Consider the following 16,835-nt stretch of genomic DNA (forward strand, 5'->3'; position numbering starts at 1 on the left):
TCTGTGTAGCAATCACGTGGTAGCCACACCCTAAAACCACTCTGCTTTAACATCCATTTTCTTTTAAATAGGACCATAATTTGAAAAATTAACATCGTGTTGTATTGTAGAAAACTTCAAACTAGCAATTCGGACCATAAACACATAACGAAAACATTTACTGGGGTAATAAATCAAGTGACAAGTAGGGTCATTTTCCCATAGACTTCAATACAATCTGACTTCTTTTTGCAACCTGTGGAGTCGCCCCCTGATGGTCATTCGATAGAATGCAAGTTTAAGGCACTTCTGCATTGGTTTCATTTTCCAGACCCGGAGTTGATGTCAATTTTTATATACAGTCTACGGCTCAAGAGGATGATCCCCTGTGACTTTTTCTGTAGTGCCAGCAACAGGTCAAAGTTTTCAAGTATCCACTTACATATCTCAAAACTGGATGGATTAGCATTAAACTATTGCACAGACATTCATGGTTCCCAGATGATATATCCTACTGACTTTAGTGATCCTCTGATGTGATAATTCCTTTAGCGACACGATTAAGTTAATATTTGTCGTTGAGTGAAATGTCTCAATGACTACTGGATGGATTACAGTGGAATTCAGTCACATGACCATCTGGATGTGTTGTATCAACTTCTATGATCCAGTGACTTTTGCTTTAGCGCCATCATCAGGTCAAAAATTCACTTTGTCCAATGCTTTGGTTTATGACAAAATACCTGAATCATAAGTACTAATTATCAAATATTAGATCATTAACACTCTAAACTCCGCTGGATATAATCAATACCATACCTGCTAAATGTCTGCATATTAGCATTGAGCTCATATACTGCTGTGCTCACGTACAGCCTAACAGGGCTGCTAGAAAAATCCAATTCAAATCAAATCCAAATTCAATTCATGTCAGTGACACTGCAGTAATCTGTGGATGTTCCTGTAAAGATAATTAGCGTTGCTTTTGCAGAGCTCAACTTTGGTAAACTTTACCTTGCAAATTCCCCCCACTTTGTTCACCTTTGAGAGAATGAAGAGTCTATAGTGGAGGAAGCTTTAATATAAGGTGTTGCTTCACGACCAACAAGTAGTCACTAAGCCACCAAACTTCCAACATCACCTGTTTCATTAACTTTATTTTCTGGATGGGAAGGTTATTGTCATTGTTTTAAATGTTTGATCAGATAACCAATGTCGCTGTTCTCCTGGAGAGAACAGAGTCAGAGTTCAGTTACTGCAGACTGTCAAACATGAATCTGATTCCTGTTCTCTGGGTACAGAAGTGCCTAAGGAGAGGATTGTTGGATGTAGTAATAGGAAAGCCAGAAGTTTCAGTGAAGAAAAGAAGCACAGTTTCTTCCGACATCAAAGACATCTCCTGCCCTGAGGGCTTCTCCAGCGACCCCTTCACACCGAGCTACCTCTGCAAATACATGGTGGTAAAGAAAGTGAAGGTGAAAGAAACGCTGTCACACTTAAATCTAATCAGCAATAATGCCACCAGTAAGATCCAGCTCATTTAAAATTGCCACCATAAAAATAAAACCAGGCAATGTGCAGTGATTTCAGATAGATGTGAGCTGATTCTGCAGATGCTTCATTGTGACATTAACAAGGTGATGCTGCTGAAAACCTTTCCAGGAAATACAGTCACATTCAGGAGGCAGGAGGTAAATCAGTAGCAAATATAACACCACTTTGAAAGAGCACACTGTTCTTGTTCTATATTAACTTCTAGTTTTACAAATTAAAACTGTTGGAGTGCACTGAGTGTAAAACTGGGAAACAAAATGTTCAGGGGACGGTGACAAATCCAGAGGGATCGTGGGTGAATGTAGTTTGGAAAATTACATAATTATAAGCTATTATTCACTTATGGGATTACAAAAAAAAAAAAAAACATAACCTTTTTTTCTGTCAATTACCCTGTACACCCCCTTTATCAATTAAGCTAATTAGGGAGTGAAATGCATTAAAAACTGAATCTAGTTTAGCAGTTGGTATTTTTTAGAGATTTTGGAATATTATAGTTTTTTTTAGATGCAAATCACAACAGTAATGTGCATCATGATTCATGTCAGGTGTGTGGAAGAAAACATGGAAAAAGCATTTATAGGTTGCTGGGTTAAAGGGTGGCAAAAAAAAAAAATGCTGTGAGTGTGTGTTGGGGAGCAGGTGTTTTCCTCCAGCTGTGATGAATCACCCTGTCTTCATCCTCCTCCTCCTTCTCCTCCTCTTCCAAGGCCACAGGAGGAGGTGATACACTGAATCCACTGGTAGGTTCCTGTTATCAGCGCTCACCCCTGCCACGGCGCCAAAATGTCAGAACTTTGAATCTAATCTGTCGCATTCCACCTGTTCCACCTGTAGTCCTGCAACAGTGCTTGTATTTTATATTTCTTTTACCACAGCGCACTTCACTCCTCTATGGGCAATTTAAAAAATACTTTAAAATCGTATATCATTCATATCAAAGTTGTGATTTAGCAAAAAGTCAAATATACATGTATTTTATCTAACAAATCATTCTTTTAATCTCTAACTGAAAATAATACATTAACTAGTCTAAACATGTACGGATCATGGTCTAAAATTGTTTGGATTATTGCTTCATATTAATTAAATATTTAATTGTATGATTGATGTATGTATTTTGCATTTTGTGTTTTTCCACACCCTTTTATTTCTTTGACTTTTCAGAATCATTAGTTTTTGGCAACTTTATAGAAGCCATTTATGAGCTTTGTCTCATGTGTAAATGTTCTTCCTTTTAGGATGAAGATATTGTTAGATTTTCTTATCTACAGCACCTTCAATTATTTATGGTGACACTCAGAAATGGACAACATTAAAGAACCTTGTTCACTGTCAGTTTAGTTTAGTTGCACGGAAGTTACAAATAAATATTACACAGTAAAAAAGAGAGGAAGGAAGCCCAGAGGGCTTATTTCAAAGTCTCCCCTTCATTTCAACAAGTCGCTAAAAACATACTACATAAAGCAATACAACATCAAATAGATATAGAAAATAGAAAAGAAAATAACAAAATATAATAATAATAATTATAAATCAAGACGGAAGTTTGAACACTATAATGTGCAAGAGATGTAATACATAGTCACACAAAATTCTATTTAGATAAAAAAATTTTTGTTTTTTTTTAAGTGTTTCTAAAGTTATTAAAGACCATTTCAAAGTGAATTCCAGAGATGAGCAACTCTAAATCTGATTAAAAATTGATGATTGGAAGTACGACACTGAGGTAAATGAAAGTCTTTTGAGCCCCTCATTGAATAAGGGCGAATGTCAGATAAGCTGAAAACCACGTGTCTTTCACACAGTAAAGGGTTTTAAACGACACCACTCTTGTACTGAGGAAGCTTTGTAACTCGAGAGAAAGAGACTCTTCATCGGCCTCATTGTGATACAAAGTCTTGAAGTGGTATTCTTCCATCTTGTGGTTGACGCTGCACTTCGCTCTCTCTCGAGGAGAGATTTGACACAATGCAAGCTGTCAAGGACAACTTTGGTGTTCTTTTGAAGTTCGGCGATCTCACGGTTATGTCAAGACACCCTTTGAGGAGTCATAGTAAAGGGTTAGAGAGGAATCTACTGAGCTGACACTGAAGACTGACATCCGCTGTGCAAAAGTGACTGCGGACAACTTAAACCCTCCAGTTCACCTGTGATCAGAGCGGCACGGCTCCCAAGTCTGTTTCATGAAGTTACAGGAGTTATACCTTGGTATCTGACAGAACTGCTGTGTCAAGTCCTGTCAAAGTATAGTTTCTGCTGACTGAAGATTTTCCACCAAGCTCAAACATGTGAAAACCTGCCTTTTATCAGCTTCACCGTGGGAACACAGCTTCCATCTAACAAGTTTTAACAACATATTTATAAGAAAAATGTTGAGGTGCTTCTCCTGAGCAACCAGCAATTCGCAATGACAACTATAAATCCCCTTAAACCTCCCATTAAAGCACCATACAGTGCCCTGCCGCTGCCCCAAACCCATCTAAGTAGAGCCCCTGATGATGATGCTGATGATGATGATGTGTGCAGTAGCTAGCGTCTACCGATTTCCTGCACATAAGACATTCAGGCAACATCTGTAAATTTTTGCATTTACCAATAGTCTACATATGAGGTATTAAGGGGACATCTGTAAACTGTAGCGTCTGCCGAGAGTCTTCACTGGGGGGGGGTATTACAGAAAACAAGATGTCTGATCTTGGAACAACTTGATGAGCATTTCCTAAAGGCCCTGAAAACCTATTTCCTCAATCTGCGTCTTCTTATAAGCAATGTGGTGCTACATGACAATGCTCTGGTTACTTCCACTGAGAGGTTTTCATGTTCTTTTTGTTTTTGTTTGCGCTCGTCTCACTTTGTCACTGTCAGTCAAATCTGTCAAAGTCTTTTTAAAGCTTGATCCTTGACTGTTGCACAGGTTACAGAGAAATCTTTAAGCTTGCATGTGTTATTATGTTCAGAAGCTTTTTGTGTGTTTGTGTGTGTGTGTGTGTGTGTGTGTGTGTGTGTGTGTGTGTGTGTGTGTGTGTGTGTGTGTGTGTGAATGAAGCACTTCATTTATGGACCTCGACAGAGTTGCCGGGAGATTGTTGTGGTGGATGGTGGGCGTACAAAGTGCAGCATCTGACACCAGAGACCAGGCTTTGCATCCTGAGTCTGTGTTTAGCTTTGGGCAACAAGAGCGCTTTGTTGAAGGTTAGAGAAAGATCGCGGTGCCTCCTGCTTCAAGTCACTTTGGACTTTTTTTCTGTATTAAACCAAGACCAGGATCTTTCCATAACCTTAACAACGTGCCTAAACATGACCATAAAAAAGGTTTAGTAAGGCTGTAGTCACTACAAGAACATATTGTACTGCAACATCTGATATTTTGGTGGCAAAGACAATGTCAGTGGACATTTTATCGATTCATTTTTTAGATTAGTCAGATTCATTAGTTGTATATTAACAGAATTGATGCATCTGCCACTTTTTGAGGACACTGTCCTTCTTGCACTTCTTGTCATGTAAAATTAACCAAAAAGAAATCTGGTAGACTAGATATAGACTAGTATAAAAAAAAAATTCTTAAATGTTGCAAAAAATGGATTTGGTGGTGGTTTTTCAGACTATTTGACCAAGTAATATAATAAAAGAGAAAACCTAGCTTTATTCAAATAACATCACTCAATAGAAACACAGATCATTCACAACTGTGTTTTGTCGACTTTTCTAAAAAAAAAAAACAAATTGCTTCTATTTTGCACAAAACGGTAACGTAAAACCCGGCTGGAGACTTGTCCTGAGGCCACTCCCGCGATGTCTTGGCTGTATGCATTGTGCAAATGTTGTGCTGAAGGGTGAGGAGCATCATGCTATGAAGGGCCTTCTCATAACATGATGCTGCCACCGTAGGGATGGTATGACCCAGGTGATGAGCAGATACTAGATACTGTCTGAAGCCACTATATATTGTATGTATAAATATTTACTTGTTGTATCATATTTGGCTAAAGAGTCGTTTTTCCTGATGTTCTCTTTTTAGTCTCCATGTTTTGTTATTTTTGTTATTATATTGTCAGGTCAATGTGCCTGCTGCAGGTTTTTTCTTCCTATTCATAGCTCTACAATTTCCATCCAGAAATTACAACGCAGTGACAACCACAGTTGATTTCATACATAATCATAAAGCCTATAAGTGGTGGAAATGCACTACCGCAATAAAAAAAAATCAAAAGGGTTAAAAAATATTCTTAGAGTCTATGATTGATTGTCATCAGGAAATAGGGACCGGGTTGTTTGCTGCTAGATTTAGTTTTTAATATGACAAGGAAGTTGGGCCAGCAATTATGCCATCCAATCAGTGTAGCCGATTATTGATTGAGCTACTGCTGTGTTTCATTCAAGGTGTGTTGCACCCAAAAACCAAACAGCCTTTGGTAAAAGAAACCTCATCAGCACATTTAATAAACATACAGTAGATGAGGCATCTGTAACAAAATCCTTCCTCTCTCTCCTTCAAACACTTTTCCTACAAACATGCTACTATAAATTAGGATTTCTTGCTTAATTTGAGCACTTTTACATCTGGAAATCATCAGCTTTTATTAACATGAGCCAGATGCTTTGACATTTATCTACCTAAGGCTGACAAAATACCTCTTCCACATAAAAGCTTAATGTTCATGCTGTTGGGGGCTGCTTGGTTAACACTGCACTGACACCTGTTTGATTTTAATTCAAGAACAGCTGTGATATACCGCTTTTTGGTGTAGGAGGGTAAAGAGGAATGATTCGCCCTGACTGACTGAATTCAGCTTTTGAAAACCACCATGTATACTACTAATGATCTGTAGGAGGTTCAAGGAAAAAAAAGGACTCACAGAGCACACTGTGAACAGCTCTCCATTATTCAACATATAGTGGAGCCTCAGGTGTGACCTCAACAACAACATCAAAGACATGTTTTCCTCTCTAAGGCAACACTTGTGGCTTCTCCGCTGTGTCGCTCTGAGTGACGGCGTCATTCATGAACGGACGGACGAGCCACAAAGCTCTTAAACCAGAATCACACATGTTGCTTCTAGACCTTCAATCTCAAACTGAGGATCAGAGGAACTAATATGAAAATAAATCTGCCCCTTGTGTGAATGAGAATGAAGGAAGGAGATGACATGCAGTGTCCTCTTTGGTAATATAATTTAATCTACTTTCTAAGTATGAAAGGCTGGTTCACCCATTTCATGGTGAGTGAGAAACTGGAGTTCTCCCTGATAGCAACAACAAAGAACATATAAATACATATGTACATATATCGAATTTCCATATATGACATATATGTACATACAAAATAAAAACACAAATGTAAAAATTATATATGAAATGTATTAGAAATTGGAATAATTTCATATATTGACATATATGTCTAGTCCATACAAATATGTATGTTTAAGTATATATGTTTATATTGTAGACTTACGTTAGATAAATATATACATGAGCTTTGAGATCTAAGGGATCTAGGAGCTGAGTGCCAGTGGATGAGATCTGAGATGTAAGGTGGGGCCTGACCATTGAGAGCCTTAAAGGTAATCAGCAGGGTCTTGAATTGAATTCTGAAGTCAACATGAAGCCAGTGAAGGTAGGCTAAGACTGGGGTAATGTGCTTGTGTTTTTTAGTGCCAGTCAGCATCCTAGCAGCTGCATTCTGGACCAACTGCAAGTGAGATACGGAGGTTTGATGAAACCCTAATACAGATAATTGCAATAGTCTAGTCAAGAAGTGATAAAAGCGTGGATTACATTGAAGGACAGAATCGGTTTGAGTTCGGAGATGGTTCTTAACTGGAAGTAACTACTTTTAACAACGGAGGTGATATGTTTATCAAGGCAGAGCTTGGAATCAAGGGTTACACACAGGTTTTTAGCGTGAGGTTTCACATATGGGCTAAGGTGGAGAAGATTACTTGTGAGGTGGGTTTAAATGAAGGATGTAGTTTGCCATCCTGGCCTTGATGTCATTAAAGCAGTTCGGGAGAGGTTGAAGGGAGTCTGTAGGTTTTAGTGGGAGGTAGAGCTGTGGATCATCAGCATAGAAATGGCACGAGATGTTATGTTTTCTGATGATGTATCCAAGGGGCAGCATGTTTAGGCTCAATAGGACTGGCCCGAGGATGGATCCCTGGGGAACCCCACTGGTGACAGGGGCAGAGGAGGAGGAGGACTAGTCTATAGCCACTGAGAAAGTCCTGTGTTTGAGGTAGAATCCAAACCAGTTTAAAGCAGTACCCTTAATACCAACCCACTGTTCTAGACTGTTAAAAGGATGTCATGGTCAACTGAATCAAAGGCAGGACTAAGGTCTAGTAGAATGAGGAAGGTGTTTTTCCTGGAGTCAACAGTGAGCAGTAGGTCATTGGTTACCTTTAACAGAACTGTTTCTGTGCTGTGGAGGGCATTGAACCCTGATTGGAATGGATCTTGTTGGTATTCAGAAAACGAGTGCAGTTGTGACAGAACAATTTTTCCCAGTAATTTTGCAATAAAAGCAGTCTAGAAATGGGCCGAAGAGAGAGGGAGAGAAAAGTGATCTGATGTTTCAAATTTTTTCTGTGAAAAACTTTTCACAGGAGTTTACAGAGGCGTCGATATTGTGGGAGGGGCGGGGAGCGAGGATAGAATTGATAGCCCTGAACAAAATTTTTGGTCTGTTAGAATGTTTACTGATGATCTCAGAGAAATACTTAGCTCTGGCTTTCTTGGTTGCTGTTTGAAAATTGGCAGACAATTTTTAAATATTTCCAGTGAGACTGAGAGGTGATCTTTTTTCCATCTCCGTTCAGCTCTACAACAGGCCTGCCTGAGGGAGCGGGCTGAATCACCCAGCCACTGATAGGTTTTAAGTTTGGGATGTCGATATTTGTGGGGGACTACGGAGTCCAGGATAGCTGAGCAGGAGGAGTAGAAGAGGGAGATCAATTTATCTGGGATCAGAAGAGGCTCTGCAGTAGAAGAGATGGAGGTTGTGATGGCCTTTCTTCTGCGAAGTGAAGTGCAGTGAGACAATTTATATGGCAAGAGTAGTAACTCGATGTTTCGACACTAAGCTGGGGACCTGATAGGGTGGTACTGAAAACTATTGGATTATGATCCGAGAAGCATGCATCTTCAGTTCTGAGTTTGTCAATAGTGAGGCCAAATGACATAATGAGGTCAAGTGTATGTCCTAGCACATAGGTGGCTCCAGTTACACGCTGGAGAAAAGAGAAAAGAGGCCAAAAGAGTCCTGGACATGTTTGAATTTGTTTGCCATAGGTTTGCCTGGGCAGCAGACATGGATATTAAAATCACCCAGGATTACCAATCTGTCATACAGTGGGACAATACTAGACAGGCATTCAGAGAATTATAGAGATATGAACTCTTTATCTGTCTTCTTATACAGCAGGAAGGTATCTCCTCCACCCCAAATTCATACCAGACTCAAGATGTCAGAGGTAAGTAAACACCACTGACTCCATCCTTTATATCAACAACAGCTCTGATCTCCATTACACATGGAGGCTCAGGGCTCCTAACTAATTATTTTCACCATTTACGCAGAACCACACAATCTAATCTGTCCCTGAAATGAATGTGGACCATCCCGAATTTAAAGACTTTGTTTTTCTACGTTATTATTAGTTTCAATTACTCAAAGTGACTTTTAAGATAAATAAAACACAAATCACACACACACACACAAACACACACACAACATTTGTTCAGGCAGGGTTAGTGTGTTTGCAATGATGTATAATGTAAACAAAAACTGCAACATTAAATTTCTAGATTTCAGCTTTTAGGTTCAATTACATTCCTGATTAAGCAAAGACTAACTTAAAAACCTCTTATATCGAAAGATGAGATTTCAGTGCAAGAAAAACCAGGGGACGCCAGAATCACTCTGGCAATCAATACCAGCAGCGATGTTTGAGTGTATATGTTGTCAGATATCTGCATTCATAACATTACCAGGGTCTTTTTTTGTCCAACTCTCGTCCAAATTTTTATCCCAAAATTAAATTACATCCTCTCTGATCCTGTTTTTATCGGCTCCCGGACAACGGGAGGTTCTTATGCTCGAGCCCTGGGAGGCTCCATGAGTAGTATCAAGGAGAAAGATGGCGTTGTTTTTACTTACTGATTCATTTAATCTATATATTGCCACGTCCAGAGTGAGCCTGATGAACTGTTGTATATGGTAAGGAATCGATCAATTATTTGATTATGCAAATACAGAGATCAGTCCATCATGTAGAATGGTATTAAGTACACATTATAAAATACCTGGTAACAGGACAATATTTAGTCATCGACTAGACAGCCAATAAGATACAGTATCAACACATCTAAAGACTGAACTATGTATGCAGCAATATTAGGGACTGACTAAGAAATCAGCCAGTTAATATTATTGGCCAAAATTAGCTTACCACAATTAATACACAGTGTTGTGCCAGTTCACACTTAAAAAAAAAAAAAAAAGTTCAAAGTTCAGTTCGTGCAGATGAAAATTAAGTTCACAGTTCCAAAAATGAACTAGTTCACATTCATTTGTTCCGTCTATTTTAAATGAATAGGCCGCTATTCTTTTTCAAAAGAACCTCCTTCGACCCATCCTTCATCAGCCCCAAATCATTGCCACCCTCAAACTAAATTAATTATTGTACCCCACTGAAGAATCCCAGACATGAGTTACATTTAAAACTGCCTGTACCGCTAGAACCAGCCATGGTGGGCCGTGTCTATGGAGACGTCATGCGGCGTACCGTAAAACTGAAAACGAAGTGTTTTCCGGCATTCACTCATTCACGTTCATCATTTGTAAACTTATTCATTTAGTTCAGCGTTCACAAAAAATATCACCATGTTCAATGAGCACTGTTCATTGAACATGTTCATGCACAACACTGTAATACACCTAGCTAGAACTAATGAAGTCTAATGCAATGTGTAATAACTCCTACCCTCCTGGAGGTGATAAAGTTCAGTGTTGATGTGTTGATTCAACTTAATGGTCATTTTAAGGGCTTTTGTAGTGTGTGGTGCTGTTGAATTGTACTGTATTATATTCAGAGGAGGTTCTTAATATTCTGTCCACTAAATATTCTGAGTGTATGAGAACAGATATATAACATTTTTTAATAACCAAATTTAAGAGGCTCCTTATCAAAAGAATTTGTTTGTGATGCGATATATGAGATTTTTCAACATCATTTTATCAGTATCAGTAACTAATATTCAATCAATACTTCCTGTGTACCAGTGCTGTGACAGTTGCTTCGTACTCACTCGGTGTCGGTGATGACGTAGCCAAAGACATCGTCGTCAGCCTTCTTCCTGCTGTCTTTGACGTCCAGCTGCAGCTCGGGGACATGCAGCGTCTTCTTGTGCGGCTCGTCGTACACAAGGGAAGCAGGAGGGGGCGCCACCTCCTTGATCCAGCCCTCCACCTCTGACACCTCCTCCACAGACTGGGTGGCGTCCTTCTTCTGCACCGTTATTCCCGCCTCGCTGGTCCGACTCTGGACGTTCTCCAGCCCCACCTGTTGGCCTGCGGGTGTCTCCATGGCAACGTCGTTCCGGTTTCTTGCTGAGGAATAAGAGTTCAAGGAGGTTTTGTCCAGGTAGGCGAGAAGTTTGGTGAGGAGGTCTCCAGTCTCAGCCTGAAAAATGACAAAGAAGTGTTCTGAGTAAGAAAGGGTCAGCTTCAGCCTCCACACACAGGTGTTTTCATTTGACTGATTAGACCTCGTTTCAGCTGCGGTGTACAGACTGGGCTTGACTAACGTCTCCTTGTTGCACCTGTTAAAGGGGAGAGCATAGGGGAGATCTACAATGGTATTATTTAGTCTGAGGAGCCGAAATTGGATGATTTGGAAAATAGCTGTGCTGTCATTACTGTGCTGTAAAGAATTTGTAGCCAGATTATTGTAGTTATTATGCAGACCCATTACCAGATAGCAGAATTACTCTGGCCAATATTTGGGTCACATGTTTGTGTTTCTTCTGGCTCAACCTAGGCCCAGTTCCTCGGCCCAAGTCCTGCACACACACAGCATACCAGATACTACGTCTACATCTGAAGAGAAATCCTTTTGGTTGTAGTAAAATTTGCATTAATGTAGCAAATTTTTCTCCCTTTCATACCTCTAGATATGAGTTTAATTAAATAATGTGAGTTTATTACTCTGTCTACTCTTGGCAGGCAGTTTAAGTTGTTTAGGATCTCCAAATAGCTTAGCACCATGACAAATTATTCAAATTTCAAAAACTTTAAACACATCTCTGACAGTACACTCATAAACCTCTATAATAACATATTCAGATATCAGACTTCAGTAATGAGACATCGTTCAATCAAGATCTTTTGTCTAATCGGCTGAAACTGAACTGGTGGGAGCTTTTCTGTGGGTGACAATGTACTGCTTCAAGCATGAGGAAATAATTGCTTTAAATCAAAGAACAGCCAACCTGTCAGAGTTTAAACTGAATGGGACTATAATATGCTGTTATTCCTCTGCTGCTAGCTTCAGGGTAATTGCTCGTCTTGTCAAGATCCAAATAGCAGAATAACTACAACGCTACCTGAGCCAAAAGCTTACTTTGATTAAACTTGTTCTGTCTGTGAGCACTTAAAAATCTAATTTTCTTTACAATATCAAATTATTTTTGGGACCAGTAAGACACAAAGTACAGATTGAAGACACAACAAAACACAGCAAACAGCATCAGAAACAATCATTTCTGAGAGGCTTTGAGCCTCTCTTCTGATTGGCAGAGAAACATAATCCTGCAAGTTTGGATGGTGGGTCCAGGTGGGCAGGGCTTGGGGCATGGCTGAGAGTGGTGACTGCTTTGTTGTGACATCACAAAGTTACAGAAGTCCTGATGGCTGATTTAAGGCTCAGTTTCTGAAAACAGGCTGTGTGCATTTCTCTGTGGACTGAGGCTTTGATACTTTCACAGTATTAATATAGAACCTAGACCTGATTTATAATCAAAAAACACATGGACATCTACCTTTATACAATATGGGACCTTTAAATTCATCAAGAAGGATGAGACATTCCAATTTAAAATAATTTGCAATTCATTCTATTATATGGTGCAAAGTACTGGAGTACTGGTCAGCCATGAGGTAGGTAGGTAGGTAGGTAGGTAGGTAGGTAGGTAGGTAGGTAGGTAGGTAGGTAGGTAGGTAGGTAGGTAAGTAGGTAGGTATGTAGGTAGGTAGGTAGGTAGGTAGGTAGGTAGGTAGGTAGGTAGGTAGGTAGGTAGGTAGGTAGGTAGGTAGGTAGGTAAGTAGGTAGGTAGGTAGGTAGGTAGGTAGGTAGGTAGGTAGGTTACTTTATTTGTACCCCTAGGTAAATTTCTGGTCTGATGAACAGTAGCTTTAAATTTTAGAAGGTATGTAATATAATGAAGCACCTTCAGCAGGAGACATTTAGAAATAGAAATTATGTATCTAAGTAAGTAGTTTTCTTGTTGCTCGTGTGGATCTGCCAACTTTCTCCTAAAGCACACAACAAGATTGATAACTTGAGGAAGATGCATATTACAAGGATCTCAGTCAGAAACAACAATGCAAGTTGCAGGTCTGCTGTCTGGATCTATTCATCTATTCAACGTATAACAATGTATCTGTGGAGACTGTAGCATGTCCAAAATGTAGCACTGAGACTACTGACTTTAGCGAAACAATATGATCATATTTAATTGTATCAAATCCCACTATGAACCTCATGTAGTACTTACTTGCACAATGTAGTTTTTTGGAATTTTTAATTTGAATTCTTTTTATCAATAAAAGTACTATAGTATGGATTAAGTGACAGTATCATCTGTAGAAGAATAACATGCTAAACCATACTGAAAAATTATGTCAGTACTACATGATTAAGTTTGACAACTAGCTTTACAGGATGACAGAATTGAAAAAAAGGTACAAATTCGCCAAAAGTTTCTGAAAACTAGACTTAATTCATTATGTATATTATGTATAACTTTATTCTGAATTTTCTCAAAGGATGTTGAGTTCCTGCTACATTCTCTGGACAGTTACTTCACCTTCAACTGCACAATCTGAAGTTCCTTTGAAAACTGCAGGGCATGGGGTTCATTTCCTTCCTCATACAGAATATTTTTTTTTCTTACCACAAACTGAACGCTTACCGTGTCCTTCACATTTTGCTCTTCTGTATCCGTATGGCGCTCTGTTGGGAGAAAGAGTAAATACATTCATACATTTTGTGTTCATCAGGGAGGGGTATAGAAAGAGAGAATGTTTTAATCAAACAGCACAATAATAAATGTGCACAAAGAGCTTAAAGCCAGTTGCATATCTTCAAATTTCAAGGATATTTTCTTGATTGCAAACTCATCCTTGTGTTATATTTGACTGATGTGCTCCTGTGGTAATTTTGTTTTTCACTGATTTTCTCTCGTTATTAAACCCTGAAAAAAACATCAGTAAATGTGCAACATGGTTCAGTACTTTTTTAGCCATTTTTAAGGTATTTGTTGGCGCTTTTACTTGTAGTGTAAACATTTTCAGTCGGAGTGGTCTCAGTGGACAGTGAACCATTAAAACTGACTCTGTTTATTCTGAGCTAAACAGGATGCCTATTAATTTTCACATTGATTTTTATGTTGCACTCTTGTGCCGAGTTATTTGAGAGCTCCTTTTTTTTTTCGACATACAGAATTGGGTGTATACCATACACTTGCTTTTCAGCGTCTGCTCAATACTTAAATTGTGTAAAAACAAAATGAATCACTATGAAATTACCTTGAAGTGCTGCCGGCATCTTAGAAATGCTCCCCTGTGGTTTCAGTGTTGGAGCAGTCTCCAACAACTTCTCCTCTTCCTCATCTCTGGCAGCCTCCTCCTCTTCTCCCTCCCCATTCCTCAGCTCTCCCTCCAGGTCTCTCGGTCCAGTTCTCATGCGAGTCAGGCCCCTGTTGATTCCTTGGTCCTGGTCGACCACCTGCAGGGCGTCGGCGATCAGGCTGGACAGCTGATCCAGGTCCTGTGGTGTCAGGTCGTCCACGTCCACATGCTGCCTCCCAGCGTTCTTCAAAACGTTCTCAATGAACCTCTCTGGAGGAGAGATGGACGTGACAGAGGTAAAATAACAGTCAGAGTCAGACACTGTCCTTTCGAATAAATGCTTTAAACGACCTATGTTTACTTGAGAGTGGAATCTGCAGCTGTCCTCAGCTTCACAGTGAGTTTCAGCTCATTGTTTATGTGTCTGGACCACAACTTACTGTTCTGGTTCACTCTCACCATTCTCATAACAGCAGCAGGCAGCTGTTTTAAGAAAGACAACACTGAAATGCCACTGTCCACTACCTGCTCAACAGCAAACAGCAGACAGAGAGCCAAAGAGAAAGAGAGAGAGAATACTGGACTTAGATTCATCACATCAACACATCATGAGCTGAAATTTCCACCTTGAACTGCAGTGAACCAATGACAGTCTCATAAAAACAGATTAAGACACAACCTAAGGAACCAATCCTGTCATTTTGTGGGGATTGGGGGGGCGGGTCTAAATACACCTGAAACCTTGTCAGTACAGAGAGAGAGAGTTAGTATTAGCACAACCACTGACACTGTGCCAGCTACTGCCAGTTACAAGCTAACAACCAACCTAAACAAATAAAAGATGCTAACTGCGCTAACCGTTCTGATACGTCTACTAGTCTCTGGTTCTGGTCTCAGACTCCTCATCTGAGTCTGGGTCTGACTGAGGCTCAAACATGTGGCTGAGACTCTCTGATGTTTCCTCCTCTAACCATCTTGAAACTCTCTGCTCTTTCACCTGTCCACCTGGAGCAAGCAGGTGGTGGGCGGGGCACAAGGCCTGATCCAGATTTCACAGTCAGGAAGTAAGAGGAGATGAGCTTCAGCCCCAGTTTTCTAAATTTTTTTTACTTTTTATGTGTGAAAACCATGTCATTGTAGAAAGTACATTAATTCAACACAAAGATCAACACACAGCTGTTTTAAGAGTGTTATGGTATATTTTGCACTATTTCATTTTGAGTTACTGTTGTACTCATTATGAAATGAGGGGGGTAATCAAGCTCAGGTTGAACACTATGTTTGAAAAAGGTCACATTTGAAATGGTATTTGCAAAACTTTCTTGTCACTGGGGAATAAATATGAAATATTTTACCCCTGTGATGATGATTGAAAGAATGTGATCTCTGATGATTAGATTTGGTCTGATTTGTCACAAATGACACAAAGACGTGTATTAAATATGTTAAAAAAAAATTATTATACAGCAAGTTTATGATTTCAATGAAAGTTTAGTCTGAAACCTCTCTATCATTGTTCATCTGTTGCTGCTGCTTGTACTGGAATGAGTCGAAGCCTGACAAAATTCCCTCTTCTTCCTGCTCAAACACAGCAAGCGTCACTCTGTCCATATATTTCCTCGTTTCCTCCCCATCAGATCAGTTTGAAGATGGCTGGAACAAACATGTGGTGGAGTAAAAAAGCTGAATGGCGCTGTGAAAGTTCTAAGTAATTTAAAACTCAGACAGTTGTTGCCACTGAGAGGTAAAATGGCGCAGAAAGGAGTTCGTCTGGACCTGGAAATCTTGTCTTGTTCAATCTGTGTGGATCGACTAAAGGATCCGGTGACTATTCCCTGTGGATACAGCTACTGCATGAACTGTATTAAAAGCTTCTGGAATGAAGAGGATCAGAAGAAAATCTCGAGCTGTCCTCAGTGCAGGCAGACCTTCACACAGAGACCTGTCCTGGTGAAAAGCACCATGTTTGCAGTTTTAGTGGAGGAGCTGAAGAAGACTGGACTCCAAGCTGCTCCTGCTGATCACTGCTATGCTGGACCTGAAGATGTGGCCTGTGATTTCTGCACTGGGAGAAAACTGAAAGCTGTCAAGTCTTGTCTGGTTTGTCTGGTCTCCTACTGTGAGAAACACCTGCAGCCTCACTATGATGTAGCTCCATTAAAGAAACAACAAGCTGGTGGAGCCCTCCAAGAAGCTCCAGGAGAACATCTGCTCTCGTCATGATGAGGTGATGAAGATGTTCTGCCGCACTGATCAGCAGTGTATCTGTTATCTCTGCTCTGTGGATGAACATAAAGGCCACGACACAGTCTCAGCTGCAGCAGAAAGGACTGAGAGGCAGAGAGAGCTCCAGCTGAGTCGATGCAAAGTACTGCACAGAATCAAAGTCAGAGAGAACAATGTGAAGGTGCTTCAACTGGAGGTGAAAGCTATCAATGGCTCTGCTGAT

At 39.9% G+C, this 16,835-nt stretch overlaps 1 protein-coding gene and 1 pseudogene across 1 annotated transcript in view; one reads left to right on the forward strand and one right to left on the reverse strand.

Moving 5' to 3' along the window:
* Positions 1–16,835, reverse strand: part of LOC111669744 (receptor-type tyrosine-protein phosphatase N2-like) — a 234,607-nt gene that overhangs the window by 164,062 nt on the left and 53,710 nt on the right. The window contains exons 7-9 of the mRNA XM_023426189.2: positions 14,345–14,656; positions 13,729–13,769; positions 10,846–11,219 (exon numbers count right to left, since the gene is read on the reverse strand). Coding sequence (XP_023281957.1) covers positions 10,846–11,219; positions 13,729–13,769; positions 14,345–14,656 — 727 coding nt within the window. The remainder of the gene's footprint in view (positions 1–10,845; positions 11,220–13,728; positions 13,770–14,344; positions 14,657–16,835) is intronic.
* The window catches only part of LOC147817949 (tripartite motif-containing protein 16-like), a 1,739-nt pseudogene continuing 1,027 nt past the window's right edge, over positions 16,124–16,835 (forward strand).

Source organism: Seriola lalandi, unplaced genomic scaffold, assembly GCF_002814215.2.
Source record: "Seriola lalandi dorsalis isolate HSWRI2012SDOR001 ecotype SW California unplaced genomic scaffold, Sedor1 jcf7180002054816, whole genome shotgun sequence".
Lineage (NCBI taxonomy): Eukaryota > Metazoa > Chordata > Actinopteri > Carangiformes > Carangidae > Seriola > Seriola lalandi.